The sequence below is a fragment of the Diplotaxodon limnothrissa genome, linkage group LG16 (assembly GCF_057381915.1).
Source record: "Diplotaxodon limnothrissa isolate DT_005_m linkage group LG16, D_limnothrissa_male_GT1.1, whole genome shotgun sequence".
Lineage (NCBI taxonomy): Eukaryota > Metazoa > Chordata > Actinopteri > Cichliformes > Cichlidae > Diplotaxodon > Diplotaxodon limnothrissa.
The window spans coordinates 38,301,808-38,327,054 of NC_140611.1; the positions used below are offsets into that span (position 1 = coordinate 38,301,808).

A 25,247-nucleotide genomic window follows, 5' to 3' on the forward strand; every position below is an offset into this window, starting at 1 on the left:
GCTCCTTATCTCCCTTTTCTAATTGATAATTAGTCTTACATTAATTTGTGGCCATCTATCTCTTATCACAAAAGTACAATTTATCAGCTGCTTAAACGATGGACTAAATTGGGTTGGCAATGTTAATGATTCACCTTGCAGGGTACGGGGAACACGAGGGAAATAATTTCTCCTGACTCATATTTAATTAACCTCAGCAGATGTGCTCGGCATGCATTGAGTCTTAAAGAGAAGTAAAGTATGACGTCGTTGACCAGATGTGTTTAAAAATTAACACTTTAATGCAAAAAGTTATATACAAAATATAAAAAAGTTGGAAAACAATGACAGAATTGTTACATTATAAAATGAAATTTGACTTTTTCGTATATTTGAGCGTTGTGATAAAGCATGTTATACTTCTAGGTAACAGAGGTTATTAGTTGGTTCCTTCTACATCTCTTTAAAAGGAGAAGCAGGAGTAGCAGAAACCCTTCGTACAGAAGATTCTAGCGAGTACCTTCAACTTGTGCAACTTGCTAAAGACCAAAGAGCCCTGCAGGATGCTCGACGCGTCAGCCACGCTGCGCAGAGTTTAACACTGCTCGTGCAGTTTAAACGACACGAGGAGGAAAAAAGCGATCGAAGCTCTGCAGCGTACCCGTGGCAACGAAAGCCAAACATCCCGTGGCTCTGGTCCGATTCAACATCATCAACTAGCATTAAAAAGAGAAACGTAAAAATAAATGCTTGTGAAGAGTTACATACGTGAAAACTGTGTATTGAAACAGATACGCCTTCATGCAACGCGTCACGTTTTTCAAATACTGTTTAAAAGCTTCTCCAGGCGCTGACCCAGCATCCAGGTACACACAGCGGGGAGACTCCTGACATGTTTGGCATGAAAATCCTTCACATGTTCTCAGAAGGATCATTTTCTCAGGTGCTGCTCACTCTGTAACATCATCATCATCAGCGAGGAGAAAGCGATCTGAGGGGACGCGAGTTGTTTCAGTGTTTCTGCTCTAAACCCGGCAGGTGATTTGTTCACCAGTCTCTGAAAATGTGCTTTATTACTTGATTTGCAAGTCTGGTTTTCACACTGGTGAAACGTGACAACACAAAAGGAGAAATAATTATGAAAACTTCACAAAGTCACTACATTCACTCCTACAGCACAACTAATGCTGCACAAATTGCACTGCATTTACCTCTCGGACCATTTCTTCAACCGTTTCCTTTTCATATTTATTCTGAAATATTACACATCCCTGACATTTCTCTCTTTATTTCCCTCTTTTTCTTTTCTACCTGTTCTCACATCTTTCTCTACCTTTCCTTAACCTCCCTTTATCCAACTCTTGATACACAAAAACCTTTCTGATAAAATCTACATGTTACATTCTTTTGCATTAATCTCAACATTCAGGTTGGCGGACCTCCAGCCTCGGCCACACTGAGAGAACCGCAGTCCGCCCGATACCGAGGTGTCATTTTAGACATTTAATCTCCATTGAAAGTAATACTGCTGAGCTTTGTGGTGTGAAACACAGATGTTATGCAAGGCTTTAACTCTTAGTCACACTTAACTTTTGCTAAGTGGCAAAATGGATCTGCATTATGGTGCGGCACTGACAGCACTCTGAAGCTCACTTCATGTTCGAGCAGTGATGCCTACACCGTCGGGTCACTGAACCGTCCTTCAAATCCAAAGCAGAGCGCACGGTGCAGAGTAACAGTGAAAGCGACCTCTATCCCCGCTCTGCAAAAAGCTGCCCAAAAAAGAAAATCCTCTCTGTCCGGTTTACTCGGCGGGGTGGAAAAGCAGCTCAAACAGCTCCAACACATCAGAGACGCTTTAAAAGAAGGCAGAATGAAAACAGCTCCACCTGTGGAACACCTGGTTACCTTGATTACCCCGACTGTGTTATTGTCATCCTGCCTTTTCCGGAGCTTCTTGCAGGATGTCGGAAAATCAAATCACTCCACACAGGTGGACGTGTCTGTAAAACGTAAGCTCATCATACATTCACGTGGAGGTCTTTTTAAATAAAGCGACCATCCATAGATAATTTCCAGTTCTGCTAAAATAAGATATTTCGTACTTCTTAAGCTACTTCGAAACGCAGCAACAGGGTCAAACAAACGCGGAGCGAACCACGGAGCAGACGTGGGCTCCGCCTCGTCCTGCACCGAACAGCGAGGACAGATCATTCGTATAGTGCTGCTCAGTGTGATTCACACGTATCAATAACTCTTTTTGATAACACAGGATATGATCAGATTACTCATGAGGATGAAATCTGCTGGTATTAGTGGCATGATCCCTGATTGGTCACTTCAGACATCGGCCGGCCTCTAAACGAGTGTTTTTGTTTATCTGGAGGAATAAAGCGTTCCAGAGTGCTGATTGGAGCGCTGTAATGTGCAGCCATTACTAAGAGAGGAAAGGAGGAATGTTTTGGAAGAGCGGAGGCGCTGCAGTCCCATCTTTGCCCACATGAACGGTCGGATCTTGAGAATAAATACGGTTTCATTACACAAACATAATAAAGAGTTATTCATATCTGCATGAACCTGCATCTACAGTCAGTGTTAGTGCGTTACTTTAGCTTGCATTCGTGGATATTGTCCTTTATCCTGCTGCAGCAGCGGCTGTGAATGTGAGCTTAATTTAAATGGATCCAATTACCTCTGCAGCCCTGACAGATTCTTACAAGAGACAACTTAATCAGAGTACAGTGAAAAGTAAAAACATGCTCATTTTAAACTCTCCGAAGATTCAAAGCAATTTAAATGACTTCAAACAACAAGACATTACGCATCCTCTACTCTGTAATTAACCTCCTTTACCTTACCGTACACTCCTACCAGCACACACACGGTTTGATAATGACGGGGATTCGGATCATCGCATTATGAGGTTTTAACTCTGCTTCAGTGGAGAGCTGAACGCAGGAAAACTGCGTCTATGAAGACGTGACTTTGTGCTTATTGTCATGTCAGGACTCGATGTGTCTGCACAGCTGCAGTCACGCCGTCTTCTGCTTTGGGTTTGTTTGCTGTTGCTGTCCTCCTCCCTCCCGAGTAAAGCCACGCTGGTCTGTACCGAGCTCCCACCGGTGCCTGTATCCAATCAAACATATTCTTAAAGTTACAGAGGGCTGTGCCGGATTGCTCGAGTACAGCGGCAGAATTTTATTCATTATTTATGCAGGAAGAAGCATTTTAGAGCTCAGCATTTACCTGAAATGGTCTCCATCCACAAATCGGCCCTACCTGTAACCCCCACCCCCAGTTCCACGTGTCATCGTGTCGTACCGCAGTCCCCGAAGAGGCGGGGTGGGAGATGGGGGCACATCCTGCCGCAGGGGCCCTCTCTGCTGAGAGCTAGAGAACAACCTTGGATCAAAGAACAGCAAAATACTCCGACATGGAAAAGAAGGAAGAGTCAGACGAGAGGGAAGACATACTTAAAAAAAGAGACGAAGATGAAGATGAGAGGCAGTAAGCTGAACGATGATCAAATCTGCAATATGATCGGTGCTGAACCCCAAAACTGCAGTTCCCGCGATCGGCCACTTGAGGCTGTGCACGGACGTCAGTCACACTAATAAAGGTTTGGGCCTCTCTGGCTAATTTCCCTGACAGGTGTGCAGGTGATGTTTTGTTTAAACGTATTAAGGCTTAAGTTTAAGGGCGTAGCTGCTTTGAGTGACCGGTGGATGCCGATGGAGGCAGCTGTAGCTAGCAGCCGTCTACTGAAGGCTGTTGGTGTCTTTAATGTGGTTATCTGTCAAATAATTTGGCTTTCGTTGTGACTATTTGGACTAACAGGCAGCCTGAGAAGTCTGAGCTCTAGTTTTAGTTTAGCAGGCAACAGCTCATAATCTAGAGCTCCGCCCCCTCGTCCAGGTACGCTGCACTGGAATCACAAAACCAGCACAACAGCATCATAGCGGTACGTACAGTACACATGCAGATCTTGGTATGAGGGTACTTTCCTGCGTATAATTACCTAGGGTGGGGGTAGTAGCCAGGGTCGATGCCTCGAGGGTCTCCTTGCCGTGGGTATGGCTGACCAGGTGGGTAGTTGGGGTAAGATGGGGCAGACTGGGAGGTGGGATAGGATGGTGCCTGGGGGTATCCCTGCTGGGCGTGTGGAGGCCCGGGGTAGGGACCTGACCATGGCTGCATGGGGTAGTCAGCTGCATCTAACGGACCTCGTCTGGAAAAGAGAATTTTATGCATTTAAGAGAAAGAAATTTGAGAGCACAATCAGACTGAAGCAAAGAAACCGCCGGATGTTGCCATTGGTAACGTTGCATCCTTAACCAGTCAGTCATCAGGCAGACGCAGCCAGTGGCTGGACGGTTCAAAAACTTGTTCTGGGGAAAACTCCACGACTGAGCTTGTTTATAGTACGAAGCGTCCTTTTTTCCAACTGCTGAGAAGTCGCTCAATGAACCGGACCCGGCCAAACACAGGAGGAGTTGGCTCAGAGTTCACTGCTGTGTGACAGAAGAAGAGCCCTGACCATTTGTTGCTGTTTTCGTGTAAAATCAACACAAATACACGAACAAAGAGAACAGACAGTGTTATGAAAGATAATCAGAGGAATAAACACGAGACCCGAGCACAGACGCAGCGTTAACCTCCCGCTCTGCCCCAGCGCCTTCACAATAAAACAAATAATCAACCAACCGCTGGCACAGCGCCGTCAGAGTGATGCTCCCTTCACGTACCTTAGCAAAGAGCCTACCATCAGCTACCGCACTGAATCTGAAATATTCAGGAAAACCTGCTGAAAACAATTTGTTGCAGGCGACAGAGAAGAGAGAGGGCGAAGCACGCGCTCAGCTCGCGGCTCATCCCGGCCAAACATCACATAGCAACAGAATATAAGTGACACGTGACAGTTTTAAGTAGGCTAGGGCTCAGTTAACGCAAGCGAAGACACACGCACAGCTGTGGTAACCCAGCCGCGTCCCGTGAACAGATATCGATGTCCTGTGCCGGGGAAAGCGAGTACACAAACACATGTTGTCCACATAGCAAACATTACGAGGTATTAGATTTTATCTCTCCGTCTTTCTGTCTCTTTCATTTGTCTGCACGCATCTCTCCATCTACTGCAGGACATCCATGATGTATTCATGTTTATCATATAAATATATATCTCACTGAGTCAGATGGTGGTCTCTATGCTGATGCTGTGTGTGTGTGTGTCAGGATGGGTGGTCAGCAGTGGGAAGTGTCTAACTAACTGCATGCCCTTCATGTTTGGGATGTCATCTTCTGCCCCTCCCGACTCCATGGTTAGCATGTTTATGTGTGTTTCAGCACACACACACACACACACACACACACACACACACACACACACACACACACACACACACACACCTGTCTTCTTCGCCGTACGTCGCTCCGGGTCAGCGTCTCAGCCGGATGGCTCAGATTTCTCTGCTTTTAATGGCCGCAGCCGTTTTGTCTGCTCTTCTTTCTTTCACGTCCGTCTTCTAGCCGTCTGTCCATGTGTCTGTCTGACTCCATGTGTCTCTCTCTCCCTCTTTATGACTACAGTTCACCAGGCTGCAGGGCTTGCCGTTCACCCCTGAGCCTGTATACCTGTGCCCCGTATCAGTCAGCCCATCTGTCAGTTAGCGTTTGGCCGCCAGACATGATAATGTCACAGAGGCAGAGATAAGAGCGGTGGAGAGGTAATGGGGGGGTGAAGAGGGCAGGAAAGAGAGAGATAAGGAGGGGGGCAAAGTTAAGAGGAAGGTACGGGAGATGAATAACAGAGATAAGACGAGAGATGAGGATCAAAACAGGAGCTGGAAAACAAGACATCATCTCTAAGATTAAGATGATGAGGAGTGATCAACACGCTTACATGATCACTTTACTGTAGTCTGGGTATTTTCTTATTTAGGGCTGGGTGGGGGAAGATTTTAGGCTGTCAAATTAGAGAACTTAGTGTCACTTTTTATCAGAAGCTATCAGCTTCTATTTGCAACAAACCTGCACACAGAGAGAAAATCAGATAAAGCAGAAAGGAGCAGAGGTGATAAGACAAAGATGGAGTAAATAAGCACAGGTGGAGGGTGCGGGGTTTACGCAAATAGTGCCGATGCACGGCAAAAAAAAAAGTAGGAGTATCATGGAGTAATCAAGGTACCGCTGTCTGAACACAGACAGAAAAATCAGCTTCACATTTCAGTCTGGAGAGAAAATTCAAACGTTTCCTGATAGACGAGAAGAATTTTTTTATGTTACAATTAAAATGACAAAAAGTGCAGGTCGTCTGGATCAGAGGTCCCAGACAATATTTCACGGACCGGCCTTTAAGATGTCGTGGATAAATACAACAAAATAAAATGATAGGACCGAGACACAAACGGTGGGATTTTATAAATATAATAATAAACATGAATTCACTGTGTAATTGTGTAACTTTAATAGCAGCGTCCTGAAATGCACCAACAACACTGAGAGTAACATCCTCCTCTCGGGTCGCTATGGTAACGCAGAAATATTTCTTTCAGAATAAGACGAACAACTACAACACGGGAAAGACCCGGGGAAACCGAGTTAAGGATAAAAACCCTGAAAACCACAAATTTCACACCCGAGCCAAACGATTGATTCCAACTCTGTGGCTTCTCAGTGGTCCCAGTTATGAATGCGCACTGGTTCGAATGGCTCTGTGCAGCTGAACTGACTGCTCACATTTCTATCTCACGCCTCGACTCCAAACCTTTGTTCCTCCAGCAGTCGAAGACGGAGCTACTGGAAACCACGAGCGGGGATTTCTGAGGTTTACTTGTATTGGTTTTGTAAATGAAATTTAAAAACATTGAACACACACACACTCTTTGTGCTTTAATAAAGGAAAAAAGCATCGTTTGAATAAAAGATTCATTCGCTACCAGTTAATGAATACTTGAAAAATAATATTGTGATCCCCAGTGTGTTATGAGAGTTTCCATATTGGGAACGGGGCAGAAATCCAGTGGTAATCTGTAGAGAATCCACTGTAAATCCGGTGGCAAGTTTGGAATTCTCCCTCCAGGAACCCAGTCAGCACCGCGCGGCAGCTGGGGATTAGGGAGCGATGTGGATGGAACCCGTTACTGGCATGCATACACACACCCAGTATGAGAACTAAAACACTTATGTAGACATGCACACAGTGAGAACATTTATCATCAACACACGAAAGAGGACAGGCGCGCTGTTTAAATACAGCCCGTAACTCCTAATCACCCCCCTCCCGAACCCCACGCACTCTGGAGGAGGCAAATTGGCACACAGCTGGAGAAGAGTTAAGACCAAACGAGGGGCTGGTGGTCTGTGTGTGTGTGTGTGTGTGTGTGTGTGTGTGTGTGTGTGTGTGTGTGTGTGTGTGTGTGTGTGTGAGAGAGAGAAAGACAGATGAGAGAAACAGATGTAATGAATGAGAACAGCTTCCTGGGTCATGCAACAACTAGTTTAACATAATTGAGAGAGTCATCAAACCAAAACGAGGAATTGAAAACATTCCAGGCAGAACAGCGAAGCCGCTGAACGCTCAGTTTGAAGGGAAATTCAACTATGTAATACCTGTTTAGAGATGACTTCCTTAATGCTGTTATGTGGATAGCGCGCTCACAGTTACACGGGTCACATATTCAAAAGGATAATTGGAAGGATTTCTCTCCGTGTCTGACAGTAATTGGGAGTAATGTGATCCTTACTAATTCCCCGGCATTTAAGATATTTCTGATGGATTTCAGGGGAAACAAGGACTTGTTATATGTCATCTGCACCTGCCCCGCTCTCTCATAAACACACGCTTTCACTGACTCTTTCTAAAAGGGCTGCTCACAGCTGTTCGGCTGCTGCACACACATGCACAGAGTCATCTATCACGCAGGCCTGCCTCTCAGCAACTTTTAAAAACAGAGACAAGATGCAGCTTTGTGTCACAGCGCATTAAAAAACTCCTGAGAGCCAATGACAGCCACCGCGTAGATAGATGGCCTCAATATAACCGAACACCGGAGCACAAACGGCAGCGGCTCGACGCGAGGAGTCGCAGACGGAAGCTGAGGTAAAAAATAAATAAAGGCGGGCGGGGAGGCGAAGAGTAATATTTAAAGTAAGCGAAGGAGAAGTGGAGGAAATGAACTAGCGAAGCTTTAATTCAGTTATATCTTTATGAGTCTTTACAGAGCCGAAGCCTCACTTCGTGTCGATATCCACTTGAATGTGATTTGAGATTTTAAGCCGGGAAAGCGCTTCATATTTTCAAATTGCATTCAACAGTGTCAGATTCTTTGTCAATGAGAGTCGTGCTATTTTGACAGTGTGGTAATAAAACAGATTAATAGCTCAAATTGTTCTGCGACTGCTGTCGTAATGTCATTTCGTGAGTCGCGGCGAAAACAGAGCTGCCGTGGTTTAATGTTGCCGGAGTTAAACTAACTTTAACTTTGTTTCATCTTCCTAATGCGATACTTCATTACGAAGCTTTAATCACAGACGCCGCCGTCCAAACAATGAGGCAATAAAAGCTTAAGTGGAAAATAATGAAGGGCGGAGAAATATCTTATTATCTAAGGAAGGCAAGAGAAAGACAGTAAAGCCTGTTTATCGGAGGACCGATGGAGGAAGATACATGATTTCGAGTTGTTTTATTTTTGCCAATTAACATTTAATATTTAAAACTGTTTTAATATGTTTAGATATTGTGAATTAAACGTGTATATTACCCACCAGTGGGAAGGGAACGTGGCCCAAACATGTTATACAGCTGCTTCTTCTTTGTAAGGCCAAAAGCTGCATTTCCTCAGCTACATATTTACATTATAAGGCTAATGTAGCTGCAGAGCGACCGTGCTGGCTGTGGAGCCTTTTCACCGTAACAAATAATATGGCACATCCACCTTACACATGAAAGCTCCCCAGTTTGAGACTGGGAGGAGTCAGTGAGGCTGGTGTTTACATATTTATCCTTATATAAACTTTTATAAATAAATCAAAGTTAGTTACACCTGTCGTAATGACGGCTGAAGCTCTGACTGCCTGATAATCCTGAAACCTTTAAGGTTTCTGTTTCCTTTACATATAGGCAGTGCCCCTCCCCTCACTCTGATCCACAGGGAGTAAAGGTCACCGCACACTTAGCTCAACAAGTGCTTTTACACATTTGTGGCATAAATACGTAAGCACACGAGTGCTTCAAAAGCCGATTATTTCACCTGTGGTGGGGCCCTGAGATGTAATCATGAGTTTCTGTCATGCATTGTTAGTTATTCCAGGAACAGAGGCACCGAGATGCTGATACGGTCCCGGGTGTACTGTGTGCAGTGGCGGGGCTGCAGAGAAATCGGTGAAAAACTTTAAACTATATTTAGGCAAAAGAAGGAAGCGTCCAGAGCGACTGGCAGACATCTTTGTTTGACTAAGACCACACGAAGCTGCTGTGTGAGCAAACCGCACTGCTGCAGGTAAGTCGCTGAGAGCCTGACAGAGACTTGTGCCGGTAACACAGTAATATGTTTCCCTGCTGTTGGTTCAGCTGTGCCGGTGAACGTCTCTGAGCTGGTCTAAGGGTGACTCCTATACCTCTCTTGACCTCTGACCTCTTGAAGTCACATGACACTCCATCAGTTCCCACCAAACACTTAGAAGATGGGGTCAAAGGCTAAGCAAGGGTACTGTGAACCAGGATTAGGGGGCATACCGTGTTCATAGACATAACACTGGAACGTGTGACACCATTTGCTAAAGCTAACAGCCAGCTGGTTCACGTCTGGGTGACACAGAGCAAAAAGCTTTCAGGCGATTTCACTGATAAGTATTAAAAGCTGTCACATGTGAGCTTGATCATATCATTCTAATCACTAACCCACAAAATCTTTAGTAAGTTTTAATCTACCGATTGTAGAGTTTCTACAGTTTTGTGTTGTTTTGATTTCATTTTGCTTTCAGTTTTTATTTTTTTGAAAATGTTCGATTTAGTTTAGTTTTATTAAACTAGTTAGTTTTAATAAAACTCATATTAGTTTTATTTCTTTTACAAAATGTTGAAAACTTTTTAAAAGCAGTGACTCAGTCTCGTCCTCATCAGTAACATTGTAACCAAACTAGCAGATGCTAAAACGACTAGTTTCCTCTGTAGTTTTATTTTATTTGAATTCAAATGATTTTAGTTAAACTTCATGATTGTCAAAAGTTGAGCTTTTATTTTTATTTAAGTTAACTAAAATAAATAAATGAATGTAGTTAACCAAAAAGCCTCAGTTTCTGGTTTAGTTTAAGTTAACTACAATAATCTTGGTCAGTGACAGTTTTATAAACGGTGGGTTACCCAGAAGTGACAAAACACTTCATACAGCCACAAATGACTTTGAAGTGTTTCCAGCTGCTTTGTTCTAAAACAGAAAGTCTTAAAAATCATCACATACATGTTTTATAACACATGTTTGAGATAAAACCAGCAGGTCAAAAAGTCATCTTATTTCATATCTGCTTCCTAGATGTGATGTAGCGTAAATACAAACCAACTCTATGACAGCTTTAAGCAGAGCAGCTGTCCTCTCAGCTGTTAGAATTAAAGGTAAGCTGAGTTAAAAGTCTGCATGAAGCTGCACATCCACCTGGTTGATGTTATTTTCTCACTACACTAAATTAAGCACTGCGCTGACGGTGAGCACGAGAGTTTAGCTGTGCAAAATCTCATCCAGCTTAAAGTTGGTTGACATGATGAGCCCCACCCTGTGGCTACAGATCAGCATTAATATGGAGATATCGACACAGACGATATGAAGGCAGCAGCAGTGTTAGACTGTTTACGCCCATCAGAGGAGACTCTTCTGCAGTAAGACGAAGCTCGACTTGGTGCCGTGTTTTCATCATTTATGCCGAGTCTTATTACAAAAACAACCGCCAGCATTTGTATTCAAATGTTGCATCGTTTCAGTGCATAAAGAGGAAAATGATGCGAACACCCGAGGTAATCGCACTCCACTTTGAACGAGTCGCCGTGTTTAGTGACCCAAGTTGTCGGAGGGCAGCTGAATGCAAATACTGAACACATTTAAGTCAAGAGGTTGAAAAAAAGAGCTGAAAACGTGCAAAATAAATAAATAAAAAGAAGACGTTTTTTCACCGGGGACCGTTTTATCAACTAAGATGAAAAGGATTTATTTTGTTTCAGGACCTGCCTACTAATTCCACATATCCTGTGAGGACCTTGCATTCGAGTGAAATTTGTGTTAAGAGTACCAGCTGACAGTTTACAGGCAGAGAGGAGACCGCCGAGGAATCACATGTTCATCTGTATGCAGAGGAAGAAGCAAAGAGCAAAGGACAGAGGAAAGGTAGATGAATGCAGAGAGGATAAGAAACCACGTAAACACAAGACAAAGAGACGCACACAGAGGGCCACAACAGACAGGAGAGGGAGGGAGGAAACAGGAGGCAAGGGGGAGGGAGAGACATTAACTGTTAAATAATGAGGTATGAAGGACAGGCAGGTTTTCCAAGTTTTAGTCGAGCAGCAGACAAAAGAAATTAAAAAAGAACAAGAAAAGACCTCACATCTAAAAACTGTTGAAAACAAGTTGCTGGCTTCAAGTACGAGAGGCTGAGGCTTTCAGATGGATGAAGCTGAGACAAAAAACATGAAAGGACAGAAGGACGGGGCAGAAAATGAGAAGGGGGGAGAAGAAATGTAAGAGAGGAGAGCAGAGGGGGAGGGAGTGATTAGGAATAAGAGAAAAAAGAAAGAATTAAGGCGGAGAAACAAGTGCTGCCCTCCAGAGAGCCAGCATGCTGAAGGTCAGCATCTGCAGAGAATAATGGGACCCACACACACACACACACACACACACACACACACACACACACACACACTTCTTCATGTTTCAATGAAACTAAGCACCTTTCAGGGGCTACGATCTGTCTTTGCCAATAAATTTCTGTCAAGTGTGATTAATCCTCCAGTAAATCATGCATGAATTACATGCCAGTGTAGGAAACTAACATGATTACATTCCCCCGTGCATGTGTGTATGCACACAGATTTAGGAAATATGCCTCGTGTGACTATGAATGTGAGATAGCGCATAAAGAAATGTACTCATTAGCTGAACTGATAAAGGGGGGGGCATAAAAAAGGCAGATGAAATGAGAAGAAATGGCCAGAGCAGGTTAAAAAGAGGGCTAGCAGGGAGCAAGTGAAAGAGTGCCGTAACACACTGAAGCACTTAAAGTAAAAAAGGATGAGGAAAAAAGAGACGGAGGGAGAGGGGGGATCAAATTAGAGCACAAAAAGTTTTTAAAAAGATGTCTTTGCAAAGAAAGAGAAACAGTAGCGAAAGAAACAGAAATGAGACGAGAAAAGGACAGAGGAGAAAGCCATTAGATGAAAATGAGAGGAACTGAGGGATGAGGGCCTTCCAGATGGTAGGAGACTGTTGCCTCGGAAACACAGAGAGGGCAGAACAATGGGGATTTGGAGTGGTGTTTCGCATCCCATCATAATACGGCCGTGCCATTTGGAAACGGAGCGACAAAACTGCAGCCAAGAACGAAAGAGGCTGACAATTTACAGCAGGCGGCTCCTCCGACGAGGAATCTGATCAACAAGTCAAATGTGCGACGAGCTGATGGAGCCGGCTGATGATGTCATTCACACCTGACGCTCGCAGACAGACCTCGTGTCATCGGCCGCTTTCTTTCGGACTCGGAGCTTCTGCAGACTCGGAAACGCTCGTGATGTGTGGACTCGGATGAAACTCATCGGTGGTTTATCCTGTTTCCTGCTCGGCTGTTTTGTTGTGAAGCAGGTGCCACAGAAACACCATCTTACTGTAGATGTAAAAAGCTCCAGATGATTTTCTAAGAAGTTTGAGCAGAAAACACACATGTATGTGTTTCATACTTTGTCACAGTTTCATCAGATTCTTTATTAGCATATTTTAAAAAACAACGACACTTCTGCACCTAGTTTTAAAACGAGTGATAATTTGTTGATGTTTACATTAATAATTTCAGAAAACGTATGATAATAGATCTGTTTACCACATATCAGTACATCTGTACCTACAGAAACGATGTACATGTTCACAAGCTGTAATATTAGAAGAAATGACAGCCCGAGCGTGGAGAGCCCGAGCTGGAAGTCGTAAGTCACGTTAAACGGTGCGATCCGAGCCTGCGGACGCTCTTTGATATTCACCTGTGTAGCGGCCATAAAGACAGACTGATTACACTCGCAGTGAAACGGCTGTGCCTGTCTACGCTAGCCAAAATCACTCAAAGTAAAGACATTCAGTTATAGCAGGATCGTATATATAACCACTTACAGCCAGTATAGTGGCTCACTTGCTGAAACATAATGAAATGCATTACTGATAACACCGTTTCCCATTCAGAAAAACAAAACTGTCTTCATCTCCCATCTTGAGTTTCCCTCAGCAAAGTAATCGTTTCAAGCTGAAGAATTTTGCCCGTTGCAGGACCACGGGGAGCATGAAGAGCAGTTTTAAAGTCGTAAGGCGACGATCCCAGAACAGACACGAGTACGGTCATGTGAGATTCAGATGCACAGAACTTCACGTGAGCTCAAACCGCACGCAGACTCAAAATGCTGCACGCTGCAGTTAAAATAACAGAGAAGAAGAAAACACTTTTAATGATCGTTTAACTTTCTAACATCACTTTGAAACTGGAGAATTCCTCCAGCAGCGCAGGACCGACAGATGGTCAGCAGACTGTTGCCAGATGTTAACATTTCACAGCTGCAACAGTAAAAATTTATGAAGTGCGGTCCATCTTCTTGTTAACACAGAAGTAAATAATAATGTATATGAAAGCCTTTATGTGCTGATGATATTCATGTACAGATGAATGATTAACCACTGCAGAAACACTCTGACTCCACAGAACGGACGCTACCTCGCTCAGATAAGACGCGGACTCTGAAGAAAAGCTTCACTCGACGAGCGCAGCATCACTTAACCTCAGCTCGACCCCAGGACACCCCAAAATCTGTTAAACATCACCAGCTGGGACCCGAGCGGGATATTTCCTCCGTCACCCCAGAAGTGTACACAAATGAAAGCACATCATACTCATGTCGTACCCACCTGCTGGTTCTGCAACACATTATGGGTTATAACCCAACATTTTACAGTCAAAACCAGAGCATTTACCAACCAGCGACCACATCAGGAAAGCTACAAGTTAGGAACAAGAAGGGGCCACGAGAGAAAAAAAACTCCAGGAGGGGGAAGGAGGGGAGGCACACTATGAGAGGCAGGGTCTTTCTTTGAATTCCCAGCATTGCTAACAAACAAGCGGCGTCTCGATGAGTCCAGAGAAACACAGAAAAACAACTGGACAATGGAGTGGATTATGCAGCAGTTGTAAAGTGGTCTGGGAAACTCTTGGGCCTCGTTGGGAGGTCTCCTCAAGAGAGGTGGGGAAACAGAAAGAGAGAAAGAGAAGTGAGAGACACTCCCCGTTCATTTCCTTGTTGGGGAGAGGGAAATGATATTCAACAATGTCCTTTTCACCGCATCGTCAGAAAACACAAAAATGAGAAGTGGAAGGGAGGAACGAGGAAGAAACGAGGAACAACGGCTGAAAGACGTGGGAAGATACAGTACAACATCTGCTTTGTAATTACCAATTATCTAATTATCATTATAATGAGGAAGTGACGGTCTCTGTAGTAACCTGAACAACAATTCTGATTGGTTCTTTTAATCTAATGAGAGCAATAACGAGGACAGATCGGGGAGAGCGTTTGGCGTCTGGGTCAAGGCTGGTTTCTGCACAGCTGAACTATAAACACGAATCTTTAGAAAGAGCGAGGAGAAACATGCAGATTTATCTGAATACTACAGGCTGAAAACACCGTCGAGTAAGGTCTGTTCCCTTATATCTAATTATTTTTAATAGGCAACTTGACTTTTGTGTAAAGTATATTAACCATTGTTCGTTTTCTGCTTCATTTTTCTTTGTTTCCAGTATAGAGAGCAATCAGAGCAATGCAGATACAGATGAGTCAGCTGTGGCCCACTCATGGAAGGGATGCAACCTGCTAATGCTCACCATACACTAACTCTGATAGCCATCTACTGACCTTGGAAAGACTGAAACACACAGGAGGTGCTGACACACACACACACATATTCATATATACACAAGTGCATATACGTGATTTTTTAAAACACCATATTATTTTATCCTGGTGGAGTCAGAGGAGGGAAAACGTCGGCTGGAGTCTGCAGCAGGGCCAAAGCTATGACGACTGTGTGCATTATTGTGCATCACTGCATTTGAAATGGTTGCATTAAAGTCTGTGTGTTGTGACTCGCAGTCTGTTGCTGGCTTCAAAGTGACTTCAGTGCATTCAAAATAAAATAAAACAGAATTCTGCTGTTTGTGACTGAATAGAGTTCATTTGGCAATCAGGGTCAATCGGTTTGTGCTAACACACCAATCACAAATCTTTTTCTATCTACATATACTTAGATTCATACATAGTCCAGTCAGTCATTCAGAAATTCCTCCATAAACTTAAACGTAGTTGCTGGAAGACGGCGCTTTCACTGAAAATCAAATCACAGCAACAGTCGCCTCAAGGTGCTTTATATTGTAAGTAGGGATGGGTACCGGTGTCCGGTGCCATGATGGCACCGGTTCTGACATAAACGGTAGTAACCAGACCGAAAAGCAGCGCACATTTCGGTGCTTTATTTCGGTGCTTTTTTTTCCTGAGCTGTGACACACTTTAGATTCTAGCCAATCATTTTACGTTTCCGAGGATAGTAGGCGGGCCCAGGTAGGTACGTTCTGTTAGAGCAGAGCTACAGATTAAAAACGCCCAAGGCGAAGCGGTCAAAGTCTGGCTGTACTTCACAGCAAAAGATGCAAACTCAGCAGCAACAAGTGCTTTAAGCTGATACTGTGATACTGTCAAAGGAGGTAACACCTCGAATCCGATGAAACACCTGGCGACGCATAGCGTTTTTTTAAAAGCCGAAAAATGCGCCGTATTTGATAGCTTGCTGCGAGACCTCACACCGAGCACATCTACTGCGGGTGTGGTGCCTGTTATCGGACCCGGAGTTAGCAACATCCCCCAAAAACCCGAAGAGGAGAGTCCTGGCCCCTAGCCCTGCCAGTGTAGCAGAAATGATGAGGATGATGATGCAGCAGCAGCCGTTCTTCTCTGCGTGAGTAGCTTAATGTTGTTCGTGTGTAATTTACGTTGAGTACACTAACCACGTTATTACATTAATGCATGTAAGGTGAACTAGCAAACATCATCATAGCTACATGCGGCTGTCTTCTTGTTTGATGGCAGATGCTCCCTTCACCCTGGCCAAAAAGGCTAAAATGACCAAAGAAAAAGTGGAAAACAGTTAAACATGAGAGGATTTTGGACCAATTTTGTGTTCTCCATTCTTTAAGCACCGGCACCGTTTCAAAAGTACCGGTTTGGCACCGGTATCGGATAAAACCTAAACGATACCCATCCCTAATTGTAAGGTCGACCCTACAATAATACATACAGAGAAAAACCCAACAATCATATGACCCCCTATGAGCAAGCACTTTGGTGACAGTGGGAAGGAAAAACTCCCTTTTAACAGGAAGAAACCGCCGACAGAACCAGGCTCAGGGAGGGGCGGAGCCATCTGCCGTGAGAGAAGGAAGACAGGATAAGAACCAGAGTCCAGTCCGTCCAGTTGGGTTGAGTCTCCAATTGCAAACAGACGCGCTGCAGAGCAGTTAGACTGCTAACTGACTCAGATTGACTTTAATGTTTAATGTCGGGGCGACCGTGGCTCAGGGGGGTTGGGAAGCTCATCTGTAACCGGAAGGTCGCCGGTTCGATCCCCCTGCTCTTTCCTTCCTGGTCGTTGTGTCCTTGGGCAAGACACTTTATTCTATCGCCTACTGGTGATGGCCAGAGGGGCCGATGGCACGATATGGCAGCCTCGCTTCTGTCAGTCTGCCCCAGGGCAGCTGTGGCTACAACCGTAGCTGCCTCCACCAGTGTGTGAATGTGAGAGTGAATGAATAGTGGAATTGTAAAGCACTTTGAGGGCCCCGAAAAGCGCTATATAAATGCAATCCATTATTATTATGTTTTGGCAGTTTTTCTGTCTATAAATTAGACAGTGACCAGTCAATGGACGGCAACCTGGTGCCACAACTCCATTCAATCAGTCTCCAACAGTAAAGAAACTGAACCACAAACTTGTCCTAATCGCACAGAGACTGACGTTCTGGTTTTACTCTCACGCCGTTACATGTGAGCGGCACAGAGATGGTGCTTTGGTTCACTAACATAAGTGTGCAGAGAAAAAGTAAGATGGGAGCAGAGACGTAGAAGAAATGTTGAAAAAGAAGAAGAAGAAGGGAAAGGGGTGAGGGGAAATTTCAGGCACATGGCAGTAGGAGAAAAGTTTTAAGTGAAAGGACACACTATTCGGTCCTTCCCTTTTCCAAATCTCTCAACTGTTCAAGGAAAAATGTGATAATTAAGGGTGATATTTTGTGAATATCAAGCACAGACCATTAAGTGTCAGATGCATGCTGGTTTAAATGGGCTGCAAGTTTCTGAAGGATTAAAACGAACTGGATGAAGATCCTGGAATAAATACGACACACATTAACATTTGCCATTAGACTGGTTCAGCATAATAACAGCTAAAACACTGCATCACAAAGTCGCTGAGCATGTATGAATTTTGAAAGCCTAACCTGACGTGGCCTCTGTGATCTCTTGATTCACTTTTTGGGGTTATTCTAACCTACGAGGTTCAGTTGTATCTATTTGATTTGATTTTAAACAAGATTTAAAAGCAAGGCAGCGTCAGTGTTTTTGTGTCTCTTCCTTCCTGATGCTCGGGTTGGTGTCTAATCATGTACAGCTAACAATGCACTGACCAATCACAGCCCCCTTTGCGCCACCTTTATGCGAACTTCTCATAGTAGTAAACATACATGAGGTTAGGCCACGCTCCTTAAAAGGAATGGCTCTCTAGGTAGCGACAGGACCGCTCCAGCGCAGGTTTCAGTTTCTCTCATTAGTTACAGCACATGTTGTCAGATAAACGAATGCTTGGCTTGAGGAATCTGAGCAGCCCGAGAATGGATCACGTTTGAAGTAAAAGCACGTTTAATTAGTGCTGTAGTCTGTTTATCTTTTGGTAAATATCATCACAGTGAACAATTTTATGGAGTACCAACATATACAAAATACCCCGAGCAGCCTCCCCTCCTATTTCAAGCAGTGACATTTGCTGACAGCTTGTTTGGTAAAGTGTTTGTGCTTTAGGCAGGGAAACATCATCCACTGCTGGGTCATGTTTTAATTTTAGAGCCATCAAAATCCTGTCTAACAGCGCACGCACGCACACATTGACATAATGTACTCAGTGCTCCGGCTGACTGATGTTCAGTCACACATACAGTACCTTTATAAGCAGCCGCTCTGCTCTCTGGACTCTACCCACACATGCACACAGGTATACAGGAATGCAGACATTAGATACACACAGCCTGTCAGCTATTTCTGGGACAGTCGCAAAATAATATGTTTTCGTAAGGTCAGCAGCAAGGATGCAGTTTCCAAACATGATCTCGGCCTCTCTAGACGCTGAAATATCTTTAAAGTTAAGTGACAGCAGAGGAAGAAGTGTAGACGGAGAGGCTGAGGCAGAGAATCACACCTCTATCTGACTTAAACCTCTGAAAGGGGAAACGTTTTCAGGTTGACTTCAAATATGAGAGGTTTAATATACAATATTGGAAATCTTTCATGAGAGACCTGGAAGAGCAAGGGGTGATTCACACGAATGTAAAAGGCCAACTGATTAGCCATAATCAGTGACCGATCAACAAGCCTGTGATAATATGGCTCTCTTTAGCTTGTGTGTAGCTAACTGCATGTAGCAACATGACACATAAATCAGTAGAAATCAGTGTAAAATCTAATGCTTGTCTATGGTTTCTTTATATTTTCTAATCCCACAGTAGTAGCTGGTACTCTGCTGGGGTCTGCCAGAGCAACTGCACGCTTGATTTATATAGCGCCACCTACCTGCAGCAAAGCTAATCGCTACCTGAGCACGGAAAGGACAACACTGCTGTGCATGTGCAACTCTGCACTCAGCAGGAGACACGAGGGACAGTTTATTTATCTGTCACTGCAGCATGAAGACAAACTAATGTATACCGAGCACAGCTGAACTCATACACACAGTGATGTAGTCCATGGATATAAGAGGGACGGGTAAAAACGAATAAAGGCTCAGGCACACTAGGGTAAAAGAAGACCCACTCCGTGCAGCTTGGAAAAACGGGTGGCTTTTTGGAGTCGGTGACTGATTGCGAGTGGTTGCAGCAGCCGCTTTTGATTACAAGGCAACTGCTCGGGTCACAGATTAGAGAAGGATTCAGATTCAAATCATACAACCAGGTTAACATCGATGAGCGTGTCTCGTCTACGACGCGCCTCTGTGACTCGGTTCAACTGGTTTTACTCCCATATGAAAGCGAGGGATCTGAGCACCTGTGCTGCCGTCCTGCAACAACTACGTCACAATTTCTGGAGGAATTTCTGAATCTCAGCTCTACGAGGTCCTGGCTGGATGCAACACGTGCAATATTGTGCAGCTTCGTTGCAGTAATTCACTGTCTTATCACACACAGACTGCATCTAACTGCCACTTTGAGCCCCAGCCAACTTCACTGCACACAGCCACAATAACGTTGGCTGCGCTGCGATGTCCAAACCCTGCTGTGACTCTTAATCCCTGCTTTTCAATGTGTGACGGAACTGACCAGAAACAGCAGGTTAATTAACAGCTGGGGCTTCTGTTTTTTTACTTTATCTGCTCAAAACACTAGAAACTGATCATTTATGTTTCTTTAAAAAAATGTAGATGTATGTAGCAATTCTTTACTTAACAGGTTGGACCAATTTCCAGATGTATTTTTATCACATGAGTCATTATTCAACATTATGCACTCCACACTGTATATAAATGCCACTTGTTTTGCACATATTCAACTCTGTATATTTTATATATTTTATTATTATTATTATTATTATTATTATTATCTATTTATTTTTTTAATTTTTTTTTTTAACTATTTAATTTGTAAAAATGTGCATACACACACACACCACACACACACACACACCACACACACACACACACGTAGGAAAATATTTAGTATACACATCCAGAAATGCATACACTATTATATATTGTACATATATTTATTAGTTTCAGGTTGGCCATTCTTGTATTTTGCTCGTTTGTGTTGTTGTGTTTGCACATCTCTGTTGCTTGTGGGGCTCGCACACAAGAATTTCACTCGCATGTGCTGTGCCAGTGTGCCTGCACATGTGATGTGACAATAAAAGTGATTTGATTTGATTTGATTTGATTTGAGTCACTGTAAGGTTTCTCAAAAGCCCCAGGTCCTCGCTGTAGTTCGTCTGATGCAGTAATCCGTCAAACGGTCTTGGGATCGTTACCACGCTGAAAGCTGGAACACTGTTGGAGCCATTCCCATGAAAAGTATCTCGCAGCCTCTTACAAACATGATGCGTACGTGTAAAATTGGCGCAGTATTTACGGATTACGGCGCATGTGTGCGAGTGCAAACGGAGATGGGGTGTACTGTATGTGAGTGAGTGTGTGTCCAGTTTCCCAAGGCTTTTTCAGATACCACAGCCAGACCTCAAAACTATCATCACTGTTCTCGCCTCCATCTGCCAAAGTCATCACCCACACACACACACACACACACACACACACACACACACACACACACACACAGAAGAGGTGTGAAATAGCCATCCTGCAGTATTTTAACAGGGGTGGGAGCCCGACTATAAACGCTCTAAACTTCTGTCATTCCACTTAGCTTACCTCGTCTCTCTCGCTCTTTCTCTGACTAACATCCCCCCACGAACATTTGTTGGTCTGCTGAGGTGTCGTAGTCAGAGGCTAGAAGGAGCTACTAACAACTAGTCTGTGTTTTTACTGCCAAAGTTTACACTTTCATTTTCACTTTAAAAAAAAGTTTTATATTTAGAGATGAGGTTATGATACACTGATACCCAGCCTGCTAAAACACATTACTGCAGCGCTGTTCCTCTCGGGAAAGCAATGAGAAAAAATGACACTGAATAAAGTACGTGTGGATGAGTAAGACATCAGACATGAGCGGGAGGGGAGGGAGAAGGTCCCGGGAGGGGAGAGTCTGGGGAAAAATAAAATGTTAAGATAGCGAAGGAGCGAAGAAAGAGGGGAGAATTAAAGCTGAGGCCTTCCTGAAAGAGAAAGCGGCAAATAAAAAATAAGATGCTGAAAACCGGTAGTGACTGATGATAGCCGGAGAATGTAGTTTAGCTGTGATTGTGTTTCACATTGAGGTTAACGTGTTTAAATAGCCAGCGAACAGCTGCGCCTTCGTACATGCTCCCAGCAAATTATACTTTTGCACAACTGCGGCCTTCCAGGGGCAGCAGGATATCTGAGTGAATCAGAAAACACATAATGAGAAATAAATGGAAATAATCTTTCAAGAATTGATGAATATACTCGGGGAGCTGCTATTGTTCTTGCTGTTGGCTAATGTTAGCAATATTTCATGCTGTCCAGGGAGCAAAACAACAAAATGCAGAGTAATATAATAAAGCACAGTTGAGTGTTTATGTTTCCCTGTTTTAAACGTGAGCAAAGTTTTCTGCGGCCAGAAGGAAAACTGAAGTCTAACACTTCAGGTCGCTAATAACACACAAAACTATTTTCTTAAATCTTCTTAAAATTTAATGTGAAATTTCATAGAAAGCTGTAGAAGTGGCCCAACAGCTAGCTCACTAAACCCCCGACACATCGCAGGCTCTCGAAAAGCCTCCGAGCACATGCTGAAGTAACAGCAGTTTGAAGGGGGAGCAGATCGGTTTCCAAGCCTGTACACAGCTTGTTTTCCCAGGGGAAGGGGGAAGGTTTGTTCCTGGCTGAGGCACAGCCCCCAGAGACGAATGGCTTAATTACAGGAAGAGAAAAGAAGGACAGCAGAACACGCAGCAGTGATGTTCATACAAATGAAGGAGAAGATGCTGTACCTCGGTAAGGAGGCATACTGGCGTTCCACCTCTTCATAGCGTGGTGTCAGACGGTGATCTGCCCCTCTGCCCGGCACCTGGCGAACAAAAGCAAACGGGTGGCAAAGCCTTCAGTGACCAAGTCTGGATATCGTTCATGTAAAACTGGCAGGAGTCTTTCCTTACATACAACTAAACTGCGAGTCTAAGCATGTGCAAAGCGCACTTTCTTTGCATGTGTGTGTGTTTGCGACACAGGGGTAATTTAGGATCGACAAAGGCCAGTTATTAGGGATTTAGAGTTTCGGTCTTCTGAGGTTTTCGGGGGGTGGGAGGGAGGTCTCCATCCTAGATTAGGTTACTTCAAAACAGGATGGAGTTGTCTAGCTCATGCACACGCACACACAGTCAAAATCACACACAGTCGCGTCTCATCTCCATACTGGGGAAAAAAAGGAAAAAGCTTAAGTCAAGCTGCTGACAGTTCAATCTCCTGTTTCCTCATCTCACTGGCTCTCTCTGTAACTCGCACATCTCATTTTTTCTTCCGCCACTTATTCCCATTCCTCTATTTTTGCCTGTTAACCACACACACACACGCTCCTTCAGAGATTATCCCAGTCTATTCTGTGGGTATATTCCAGCTGCCGGGGCGCTCCTAAAACGAGCCGACTAAACCCCAAAAGTCCACACACACACACACACACACACACACACACACACACACACACACACACACACACACACACACACACACACACACACACACACACACACACACACACACACGCCGGTTATTCATATCTTGTGGGGACATCTTATTGACATAATGCTTTCCCAAGCCCCAAACCATGAAAATGAATGCCTAACCCTGACCCTAAACCAAACCATGACCCAATTGTAACACTGACACTTGAGTCTCAAAAATATATTCAAACTTGTGGGGGACCAGGATTTTGGTCCCCATATGGGCTGTTTGTTCCCACAAGTATAGTAAACTTTCAAGTTTTGGCTCCCACAAAGATATTAATACACACACACACACACACACACACACACACACACACACACACACACACACACACACGTTGGTTATTCATATCTTGTGGGGACATTTAGCTGACATAATATTTCCCTAGCCCCTTACCCTAACCATCAGAAATAAATGCCTAACCCTGACCCTTACCCTGAACCTAACCATAACCCAATTGTAACCCTGACACTAAAACCACATTTTGAGTCTCAAAAACGCCTTCAAACTTGTGGGTCCCCATTAGGGCTGTTGGTCCCCACAAGTATAGTAAACTTCCAATTTTTGGTCCCCACAAAGATATGAATACACACTCACACACAACCATATGCACTTGGTCTCCGTCAGCAGCCTGGATGCTGTTGTGTGAGGTAAGAAAGCGTTTAGCATTAATAAAAAGAAGGAGCTCCTCCTGTGTGTGTAATGTTGAACATGTCGTCTAAATCACCTTCACCCCTGTAAAATTCAGCTTTTGTGAATAATTCACATTTCCATTGGATAAAATTGCGTAACCCGTAACCATTACTGCGCCGCTGACGAGACATTACTGTACATCATGTGCACATTTTGAAGCCATAATATTTTGTTACAGTAGGGTGTACAGCCCGTTCCCACACAGTGAAAGAACGAATAAGAGGCTTTATACCAAAAACAGCATAACAGAATGAGGGTGAATTAAATGTGTACGTCCCAAGTGATGGAGACAAAAGGTTTTATAGAAAACTAGGTTCTTCTTTTCTCCTCGTGGAGCCCAGAATTAGATATTACAGACCGCAGCCTTTTCTTCTTTTTCTCTGCCTCTCTTCTTTCTGCATTCCAGGGAATGATGCCAGAAGGCATATAAAACAGATTTGCTGGCCCGGCTTTCTTTTTGAACACCTGTCTTTATAGCTTCAATATCTCAGGTAGAGAGACAGCGGGATATTAAGAGGGAATAGAGAGGTGGAGCAAAAGAATGAAAAGGCATTAGGAGGAGAAGAAAGGTGGAAAGAGAGATAGAGCGAATGAGAAGTAAATGAGTTAGAGAGTAGGCAAGTGTGATATAGAGAGGGGGAGTGATATTATGAAGCCATTGAGCGGTGGCGAAAGGGGAGGGGGCCGAGATGAGAGGTGAATTATAAAACAAGGGAGCGAATGGGGTGAAGATGAGGGCGACAGACTGGAGAGGTGAAAGGGACATTAAAGACACGATTTAAACAAGACGTTAAAGAGGAAACTAGAGACAGGTGAGGGTGAAACACTGCATCAGCTCCTGGAGGCTGAGGTGAGAGATGAGTAAGGGAGAGGAAAAAGGGCACGGTCATGGAGTGGAAGCAAACTTCTACAAAGGTGGTATTATTACTGTTATTATTATTATTTATAAATCAAATGAAAACACCAGAGTGTCCATCTCCCAGTGCCAGAGTATAACTGGCCACAGTGTTGAATTAGAAAATAACTCTAATATCCATTAAAGACAACAGGCTGAGCTCCATTCACCAAGCTGTCTGCTGGGCTTCAGTCACTCACGCAGCAGAGTCAAAGCTTCCTAACTTCATCTATTTCAGGTGAGCTGGATGCTGAGACTGCGTTTGCTGTCTGCACCATCTTCTTTTCTCCTTTAATGCAGTTACTGGATGAATGATATGGTGTGCTGTGAGGTTCATTCTACAAATGGCCCATGTGAGAACTCTGTGCTCCACTTTTGGAGAATCAACTTCCTTTACTTTACTTATCTGTAATTAGCAACCCAGCCACAAACACATGGTGCACTCCCAGTGCCGGTCCCAAGCTGGAGTTGTGTCACCCAGAGTGAAATCTTTGCCAAATCAAACATGTGGATCATAAAGAACGACACTTCAATACCAGATAGGTCAGGACCCGGGTTAACAACGACCACTTCTGGTGCTGTGAGCCAAACGAGTGCCGGAGGAAACGCTGCTACTGTGGACTGAAGTTAACAGAAGAGAAAAAAGGAAGATGTGGTGGGAGTGAGTGAGAAGGAAAAGCAGGAGGTTGGAGATGAGAGTGGATGATGAAGATGGAGCTGCCAGGCTGGAGGAAAACATCACAGAGGAGGACAAGGAGCGGGTTGGCGTGACAGGAAGACAGACT

At 44.0% G+C, this 25,247-nt stretch overlaps 1 protein-coding gene across 1 annotated transcript in view; it reads right to left on the reverse strand.

Moving 5' to 3' along the window:
- Window positions 1-370: 370 nt before the first annotated feature.
- The window catches only part of LOC146616660 (partitioning defective 3 homolog B-like), a 237,406-nt gene continuing 212,529 nt past the window's right edge, over window positions 371-25,247 (reverse strand). Inside the window, exons 23-26 of the mRNA XM_085374833.1 lie at window positions 22,145-22,221; window positions 3,998-4,207; window positions 3,226-3,369; window positions 371-3,105 (exon numbers count right to left, since the gene is read on the reverse strand). Of these exons, the coding sequence (XP_085230959.1) occupies window positions 3,255-3,369; window positions 3,998-4,207; window positions 22,145-22,221 (402 nt within the window). The 3' untranslated portion in view covers window positions 371-3,105; window positions 3,226-3,254. The remainder of the gene's footprint in view (window positions 3,106-3,225; window positions 3,370-3,997; window positions 4,208-22,144; window positions 22,222-25,247) is intronic.